Below are 9,576 nucleotides of genomic sequence, written 5' to 3'. Positions count from 1 at the left end.
TATGTTTTTTTTTTTTCCATTTTCTCAAGTCCTCTCCTTCCCAAAGGAAGTCTGTCATCAGGCTCTCTTAAGGTCAGCCTTGTTAAATGGACCTAACACAAGCAAACATTATTCCCCTTCTCCTCATGGTGGTCCTTCCCCGGCTGTGCTAAAAGTCTCAGAGCTGCCTCTGTGGTCACAAACCCAGCTGTGGACCAGCCTGCTTCTGTGTTAGGACTGTGGGCTAGAGGTGCATTTCTGGATGAAAATGACAAGAAATGCGAGATTTTGCCCCATGGAGCGTGTTTGTCTTTATGTACCTCTCTGTGCAAGCTTGTTCCCTGTGTCCACATCTCTCCCCACTTCCCTAAAGACTGCAATGCTGTGTCCACTGGAAAACACTGCCAGTGACTAAGACAGGGTTTCAGAATTAAAATGCATTCCCCATTATCATGGGAAGTACAGGACACAATAAGGATGAGACCTGCCTAACCTTTATTCATCACCTTCGGTTTCCCTAACATTCAAAAGCAGAGCGTTTTCTAACAAAGATGATTTCTGAATACTGGGGCTAAGATGGCTTTTTACATACCAATCATAGAACAGAACAGTACAATTTACATGGAGCATTTGTGTCTCTTAAGTCCTGAGAAATTTGGGAAATTAAGAAGATCACCCCTCTCTCGTTTCTTTCAAAAAGCATGTGAAAGCATTCTTTTCCTACTAAATGGATTTAGTCTAACTGCCTAATTCATTATGCTAAAACCATGAAGCAATTTCCTGTTCAAAGCCCGGCTCACAGGCTCTCTGTTGTCAAGTATTTGAATTTCAGATTAGAAATGTGTTCATTTGGATAGCTTGAAAGGAAAGCTTTGTTGTCAGCTTGGCTTTATGTGCTGCCAGAAGCCAAATCCCTCCTCTTCGGCAGTCACCAGCAAAATACCAGACCTCAACTCTAGACTCAGTGTCTTGAAACAAACACAAACACCTCTGGCCTCTGTGGTCAAGGCAATGCTTAGAGATTCACTATCCCCAATAATATAATTCTCTCAGCTGACCACTGCTGACAGATAGCAGCACATATTTATTTAGGGGCTCCATTTTATACCCCTTCATTTTTTTTTTTTCCCTTCATTTTCATATCACCATCTCACATCAAAAAATTTTTGAAGTATTTCTGCCAGAATATAGCCTTTAGAGTAGGTGAGTTCTGTTGGTAACGGAGCCCTTTGTTATAGAGCAATGAACTGACTGCGGGCTGTGTTTTTGTCAACCTTTGACTACACTGTTCTACCCACTTGCCATTTCTCGCGATGTTTTTCCCTTATTGATCTTAGAAATTTCTACACAGCTCTTCAGAAAGTCAGAGGTCATGCTTCTGAGCTGAAGAAATGAAGTGCAGGCTAAAAAGAAAATAGACACTTGATTGGCTAATCATCATGGAGGTTCTGATACTGGGTAGCCATTCAGGCCACCGTTTTTTGGAACAAATTTTTGCATTTTGTGAAACTACATTCTAAACATTGTCAGTTTGGTTTAGCGGTTCTGCTGTGACCATCTAATTCTTACTAATAAATACTTGTGCAGCTTCCCATATGCAGCTATCAGTTTGGTTTTTATCTGTGATACCACCATGCAGTATTTTGTGTCATCAGTCAATAACTAGTATTTGTTTGGTGCTTTACAGTTTACATAGTGCTTTCTTCAACATGACCTCACTTATGTGTTATTCTATCAGACGAGTCTTTTTTATAAGGAACTATAACTGACAATATGGGAGAAGGAAATGGCAGCCCACTCCAGTATTCTTGCCTAGAGAATCCCATGGACAGAGGAGCCTGGTGGGCTGCTGTCTATGGGGTCGCACAGAGTCGGACACGACTGAAGCGACTTAGCAGCAGCAGCAGCATGTTGTCACAAATGGCAAGATTTCATTCTTTTTTATGGCTGAGTAGTATTCTACTGTATGTGTATCACATTTTTTTAATCAATTCATGCACTGACAAGACAGATGGCTTCCTTATTTGGCTGCTGCATTGAAATTGGGGGTGCATATGTCTTTTTGAGTTAGTGGCTTTGTTTTCTTCAAATAAATACTATAAATGGAATTGTTGGCTCGTAATTCTAATTTTCCAAAGAACCTTCATACAGGTTTTCATAGTAGTTGCCCTAATTTACAGTCCTACCAACAATCCACCCTTACCAACACTTAAGTGTCTTCTTGAGGATAACCATTCTAGCAGGCATAAGGTAGTTTCTCTTGTGGTTCTGATGTGCATTTTCCTAATGATTAGTGACTTTGAGTGTCTTCTCATGTACCAGCTGGCCATCTCTGTGTCTTCTGTGGAAAACATTTTCCTCAAGGAAGATCCACTTCATGGCTTTCAATCTCACTTATAACCCTGACCTACTTTATTCTGCAAGGTTGTTTCTGGAGTTTTCCTGAATTGACAATTAAGGTTCAGTCAGTCAGTCAGTTCAATCACTCAGTCATGTCGGACTCTTTGGGACCCCATGGACTGCAGCACACCAGGCTTCCCTGTCCATCACCAACTCTCGGACCTTGCTCAAACTCATGTCCATCAAGTCGGTGATGCCATCCAACCATCTTATCCTCTGTTGTCCCCTTCTCCTCCTGCCTTCAGTCTTTCCCAGCATCAGGGTCTTTTCCAATGAGTCAGTTCTTTGCATCAGGTAGCCAAAGTACTGGAGTTTCAGCTTTGGCATCAGTCCTTCCAATGTACCTTTTAAGGTACAGGACTTTTTAAAATTGTAATTATAATCCAAAAAATTGTATGCTGATCCAATACAGTAAGTCCCCTACACGTGAATCTTCAAGTTGCAAACTTTCAAAGATGCGAACATGTGTTCACGTGTCCAATCATATAAGTTAGTTCATGCATTTGGCATTATCTGTAAAAGTTGGGTACCAAAGCTAATTTTGTTGGGCTCACAAAGAAGCCAGAGATATGAATGCAGTCTCAGGACAGAACTTATTTGTATGTAGGGACTTACTGTATTCAGTTTCATTCTGAAAGGAAACCCACACTTGACACATTAATCATTCAAAGACAAAAATGTCTCAAACACAGGAAAAACATGGTCCCTACCATAACAGACATTTTCAAGCATATATGTTGTCATTTTTATTGATTTTTTTTCTAAAAAAAGATTCAAAACAGATATCTACTCTTTCTCTTTTATTTTCTCATGGTATAATCTTTGTCCTCCTTTTCTTTCCAGAGTTACTTTGACTTTAGTCCTTAAAATTTTTTCTTCCTGTGCAGGATTAAACAAGTTGACTAGTTTAATCTCTGCCAATGGTAACTTCTGAGGTCATGCAGGCTCTCTTTGTTCCCAAGGCTGACTGGCAATGATCATAGGTGCTCAGCTTATCCTGTCTCTACATGCCTTTCTCATTTGCCACCTCCTCCAAGAACTGTTCTTCATAGTGCTGGCCCACAGTGGATTTTCCTCCTGTAGATATGGCATGTGTTTATCTCATTTTTATTTTCTATTACTAATAATATTTAACCTTCCATGACTTTGTGATCTTTCTCCTACTGGATTTCTCCTCTGTGAAGTGAGTGAGAGTCACTCAGTCATGTCTGACTCTTTGCAACCCATGGACTGCAGTCTGCCCAGCTCCTCTGTCCATGGAATTCTCCAGGCAAGAAAACTGAAATGGGTTGCCATTTCCTTTTCCAGAAGATCTTCCGACCCAGGGATTGAACCCAGGTCTCCAGCATTGCAGGTGCACTCTTTACCATCTGAGCCACCAGGGATTGCTACTCTATTAAAAGCCTAAGTAATGAGCAAGTTGTATCTATCACTGAGTTCCTCATGACTAGCTAGCGCAGAGGAACTTGTGAGTATTACAGAGTTATAAAATGGGTATGAAAAGCCTAACTGGTGAGCCATCTGTGCTAAGGGGTTTGTGCTACAGCTGGGAGATGAGGAGTGGACAAACATGTCCTGGAAGACCCACTTTAAAGGCTAATCACTAACCAGTCATTTTATGGCAGGGCTATGAAAGTGAAGTCGCTCAGTTGTGTCCGACTCTTAGCAACCCCATGGACTACAGTGCACCAGGCCCTCCGTCCATGGGATTTTCCAGGCAAGAGTACTGGAGTGGGGTGCCATTGCCTTCTCCGTTAACAGCGGCTAGGCATATTATATTTACTTGGAGCTGGTATACTTGGTGACAGCCTTAGTGCCCTCGGACACGGTGTGCTTGGCCAGCTCCCCAGGTAGCAGCAAGCGCACGGCGGTCTGGATCTCCCTGGATGTGATAGTCGAGCGCTTGTTGTAATGCGCCAGGCGTGATGCCTCACCAGCTATGCGCTTGAAAATGTCCTTGACAAAGGAGCTCATGATTCCCATGGCCTTGGACGAGATGCCAGTGTCCGGATGGACTTGCTTCAGTGCCTTGTACACATACACCCAGTAGCTCTCCTTGCGGCTGCTCTTGCGCTTCTTGCCGTCCTTCTTCTGGGCCTTGGTCACAGCTTTTTTAGAGCCCTTTTTAGGGGCAGGAGCAGACTTAGCCGGTTCAGGCATGTCTATAATGACAACACCCAACAATACAAAATGCAGGGCTATAGTTAAGTATAAAGTTATAGCTATAGCCAGTCATACTTTCTCTTCCCCTGTTCTCCCACTATAGGTTCAGAGATGAGCATAGTGATAAAAAGAGGAAGGAGACACCATGAGTCCCTGTCCAGCTCTTGCTTGTGAATGGAAGCACTGGTGGTCAGCAGAGGTGCCATGCTCATCACCAGGCACTTGCCTGAACACCTCCAGAAGTAGATGCCATCACAGTTGATAGCTTTTCATACTCTCTTCCCCAGCTCCCCTTTGCTGCCCTAAAATGGCAATGACCTGCTTCTCAAATTCCCCTGAAAGCTCTGACTTACCCTTACCCATCAGCCTAGTGCTTCAGGAAAGCTGGGTGCTAGTCAGCTCTAACCTTTCATTTCTCTCTTCTGGATCCTTAGATATCTCCCAGGCTTCTCTGAAACTGCATAAGATCTCATTCCTGTAATGAATCTTTATCCCACAATAAATTGCTTTAGTTTCCCCAGCTGAATGCTAATAAATGTGGGCTTTCTTGATGTGCTGTGGCAGACATTGTTGTGCTGTCTTAGCAGATGACAGAGTTAGGGCAGACAGATAATTTCATGCCTCATCCCTTTGTTCCATGTGACCAGATGTACTGAGTTAGAATAAAATCAACTGATAGAAGTCATGAGTGTTTTGGTGACCGCTGAGAAGGCTTACCATTTATATGATTATAACAAGATAAAAGCAGTGACTACTTTTTAACTTCTTTAGCCAATTAAAATAATGACTTTATTTAAGATTAATGACAAAATGTCACCATTTGGAGGAGCTTGGAATGATAAAAGGTGATCTTTCTTATCATTAGCAATATAGGTCCTTAGTCTATGCATGAAAATACAATTTAATATATATCATCCTCCTGCCGCTGCTGCTAAGTCACTTCAGTCATGTCCGACTCTGTGTGACCCCACAGACAGCAGCCCACCAGGCACCCCCGTCCCTGGGGTTCTCCAGGCAAGAACACTGGAGTGGGTTGCCATTTCCTTCTCCAGTGCATGAAAGTGAAAAGTGAAAGGGAAGACACTCAGTCGTGTCCAACTCTTCATGACCCCATGGGCCGCAGCCTACCAGGCTCCTCCGTCCATGGGATTTTCCAGGCAAGAGTACTGGAGTGGGTTGCCATTTCCTTCTCCTGAGACCTTGTCTATTTCTAGAATTTGAAATCCTTAAGAGTTTTTGCATCAGTAAAATATGGGGTCTTTTTAGCCAACTTTCCCTTACAGCTTTTCTGAGATCCTTATTTAAACAGAGTGGGTATCACTGATGGGATGAAAATATGTTATACCGAAGTACAAAATAGTAAAGTCTTGGAAAGAGAAAGCTGAGGCATAGAAGAAAAGAATGAAGATACAGGTACCAGCAGACCAGTGTGATAACCTATGTTCTGGCACACTCAGTGAGAGGGTGGAAGAGGGAAGCTTGTACTGTAGCCACAAGCAGTGTGCTGGGGCACAATCCATAGCTGGCTTTGATCTCTGTTAGGGTATAGAAAGAACAGTTGGTACTAATGGGCGTGTTCCCCGAGTGTTACAAGTAAGAACATTCCTCTCTAGATGTGCTCTTCACTAAAGTCACCTCTCTAGAAGAAAAGCCCAGGGCTCTGTCTTTCTTGTATTTATACCCTAGCCCATTTCTAGTGCAGAAGTAACACATTTAATGATAGTCAATAAATGTTTTTAAGTGAAGAAATATGTCCCTGGAAGATGTAAGTTATGTGAGATGCCAAGGTAAGGCTCAGACTCATTTAAGAGATGTTCAAATATATTCAAGACTTATTCACAGAACTATGTACCACTTACTCCCCAAGACCCCTTATTTGTCGACATCCAGCAATCTCATACAATTCTAAAGGACCATCAAACGATCAAGCCTTTTTGCTTTTAAGTATTTTCTAAGCTTAATGTATTAAAAACCTCTAAACCTTGACAACAAGAGGGGATTAATACAGATACAAGTCCCATATTTATTTCTACAGGTAGAGTTGCCAGGCAACCATCACATTACAACACACAGGACTGTCATTATGGATCCATCTTTTCCTGTAACTCCTTTACTGCCAAAATGAAAAGCAGTGCAGACAACAGTGTCACTTAAAAGGATCCATCCTCCAGGCACTCTTACTGGATAAAATCTTGTGTTGTAGAAACTGCAGAATAGTCTGGAGCTGGCAAAGATGATGCCATGCTTTTAGAGTACTCCTTTTCGGTATAGAAAATGCACTTACGTTAAGAAAAGACTGTGACTAAAAAGATAATTCATAGTAGTAAACTCTGAAGTTAGTGAAGTAAATTATTTATCGTAAATTAATATAAGACAGCAGGGGTCCTATGTACAGCAGAATAGGTGCTGTCTTATTCATACTCCGGTAACTGCTCAAGCTTTCCTCCACGGTAATTTCATCCATACCACTCACAGGATGACAATTTTATATCATAAGAGGTCCCCCGGTAGAGGATATTAATTTATAGTAGAGGAGAACAGCAGGGAGAATTTTTTTGTGTGCTACTTGCCAGTAAAACACACAAACTGCTCCCTTGAGGAACATATGGTTATATATTAAAACATTAGTGATGGCACTAGAGTTAATAAGAGATATAATATACAATACAACATATAGTGTATTTATTAATAGTCCACAAAAATATTATAGATCCTAAAGAAAAGCTCCCAGGATAAATTGTGTTCTATTCTTTCTTGTAGTTTGAAAACACATAATCTTCAAAAATATGCAGCACTTCCCCAATGGGATTCACAATTATCTGAGGTCAAATATCTGAACTATTATTTTTTTCCAGTGGAGCATAAACAATAAGATCTTTATTGTTGTCTCTAAACCATAACAGAACTGCCAGTAACCAAGGGATAAAATAAATGTTTCCAAAATAATAAAAAGCATCAAGCTAGATTAGTGGTTTCTATAGTTCCTTAAATGAAACATATTCCACATGCAAAATATTTTCAATATGGTGCCTCAAATAAAAACATGTAATTCCCCTACATCAGGCAATCAAGAAACTTAGGGCCTATCTAGTGCAGAGGACTTTTACATTGTGAGCAAGATCTAGCCACAATGCTGTATAAAACTAACATTTTAAAAATCAATCCCTTATAATTCAAGGACTTTGGAATAGTTTGCAAAAATAATTTTCAAATGGGAAAATATAATTTTCCTTTTAGGAGCTCAGTTCAGTTCAGTTCAGTCACTCACTCAGTCATGTCCGACTCTTGGCGACCCCATGAACCGCAGCACGCCAGGCCTCCCCGTCCATCACCAACTCCCAGAGTCCTCCCAAACCCATGTCCATTGAGTCGGTGATGCCATCCAACCATCGTATCCTCTGTCATCCCCTTCTCCTCCTGCCCTCAATCTTTCCCAACATCAGGGTCTTTTCCAATGAGTCAACTCTCCGCATCAGGTGGCCAAAGTATTTGAGTTTCAGTTTCAATATCAGTCCTTCCAATGAACACTCAGGGCTGATCTCCTTTAGGATGGACTGGTTAGATCTCCTTGCAGTCCAAGGGACTCTCAAGAGTCTTCTCCAGCAACACAGTTCAAAAGCATCGATTCTTTTGTGCTCAGCTTTCTTTATAGTCCAACCCTCACATCCATACATGACCACTGGAAAAACCATAGCCTTGACTAGACCGGACCTTTGTTGGGAAAGTAATGTCTCTGCTTTTCAATAGGCTGTCTAGGTTGGTCATAACTTTCCTTTCAAGGAGCAAGTGTCTTTTAATTTCATGGCTCAGAAAGTACTAATTCCCAGGTAGAAGTTAAATGGTAAAATAGTGATGTTGTCTAGAACAAAGCATGTATACTTCATTCAAGGCGAGCTCTACCTTCAGTGATGAGCCAGAGCAGTTGTCATGTTCCTAGAGAATATCTTGTTTGTCACAGCCAATAAGCTAGTGCATAGAAATAAAACAGATTTCTGTGTAATAATTTTGTATCCTGCAACTACCAAATTCACTGTTGAGTATAGGTAGTTTTCTGATAGGATTTTCTACATATGTATTTCAAGTCATCTGCAAACAGTGACAGTTTTCCTTCTTTGTTTCCAATTTGGATTCCTTTTATTATTATTTTTTTCTTTGATTGCCAGGGCTAGGCCTTTCAAAACTATGTTGAAGAAAAGTGTATGAGAGTGGCCATACTTGCCTCGTTCCTGACTTTAGTGCCTGTGTGTGTGCGTGCTCAATTTTGTCTGACTCTGTGACCCCATGGACTGTAGCCTGTCAGGCTCCCCTGTCCATGGGTTTTCAGGCAAGAATGCTGGAGTGGTTGCCATTTCTTCCTCCAGGAGATCTTCCTGACCCAGAAACCTAACTTGTGTCTCTTGCATTGGCAGGCTGATTCTTTTTTTTAATTTTAATTGGAGGCTAGTTACTTTACAATACTGTAGTGGTTTTTGCCATACATTGACATGAATCAGCCATGGGTGTACATGTGTCCCCATCCTGAACCCCCCTCCCACTTCCCTCCCCATCCCATCCCTCAGGTTGTCCCAGTAGCTTTGAGTGCCCTGTTACAGGCATCCAATGTGGACTGGTGATCTGTTTTACATATGGTAATATACATGTTTTAATGCTATTCTCTCAAATCATCCCATCCTCACCTTCTCCCACAAAGTCTGTTCTTTATATCTGTGTCTCTTTTGCTGTCTCGCATATAGGGTCATTGTTACCATCTTTCTAAATTCCATATATATGCATTAAAATACTGTATTGGTGTTTTCTTTCTGGCTTACTTCACTCTATAATTGGCTCCAGTTTCATCCACCTCATAAGAACTGGTTCAAATGTGTTCTTTTTAATAGTTGAGTAATATTCCATTATGTATAAGTACCACAGCTTTCTTATCCATTCGTCTGCTGATGGACATCTAGGTTGCTTCCATGTCCTAGCTGTTGTAAACAGTGCTGCGATGAACATTGGGGTACACATGTCTCTTTCAGTTCTGGTTTCCTTGACCTT

The 9,576-nt window shown here is 41.4% G+C and overlaps 1 protein-coding gene across 1 annotated transcript; it reads right to left on the bottom strand.

Moving 5' to 3' along the window:
• Nucleotides 1-4,158: 4,158 nt before the first annotated feature.
• On the bottom strand, nucleotides 4,159-4,555 carry LOC104993173 (histone H2B type 1-like). The gene has a single exon (XM_010846308.1). The coding sequence runs from the start codon at nucleotides 4,537-4,539 to the stop codon at nucleotides 4,159-4,161; it is 381 nt and encodes a 126-aa protein (XP_010844610.1). The 5' UTR covers nucleotides 4,540-4,555.
• Nucleotides 4,556-9,576: the final 5,021 nt, after the last annotated feature.

This window comes from Bison bison, unplaced genomic scaffold (genome assembly GCF_000754665.1).
Source record: "Bison bison bison isolate TAMUID 2011002044 unplaced genomic scaffold, Bison_UMD1.0 scf7180017864235, whole genome shotgun sequence".
Classification (NCBI taxonomy): domain Eukaryota; kingdom Metazoa; phylum Chordata; class Mammalia; order Artiodactyla; family Bovidae; genus Bison; species Bison bison.
The sequence above is the reverse complement of the archived record's forward strand: the minus strand, read 5'-3'. Positions and strand labels throughout refer to the sequence as shown.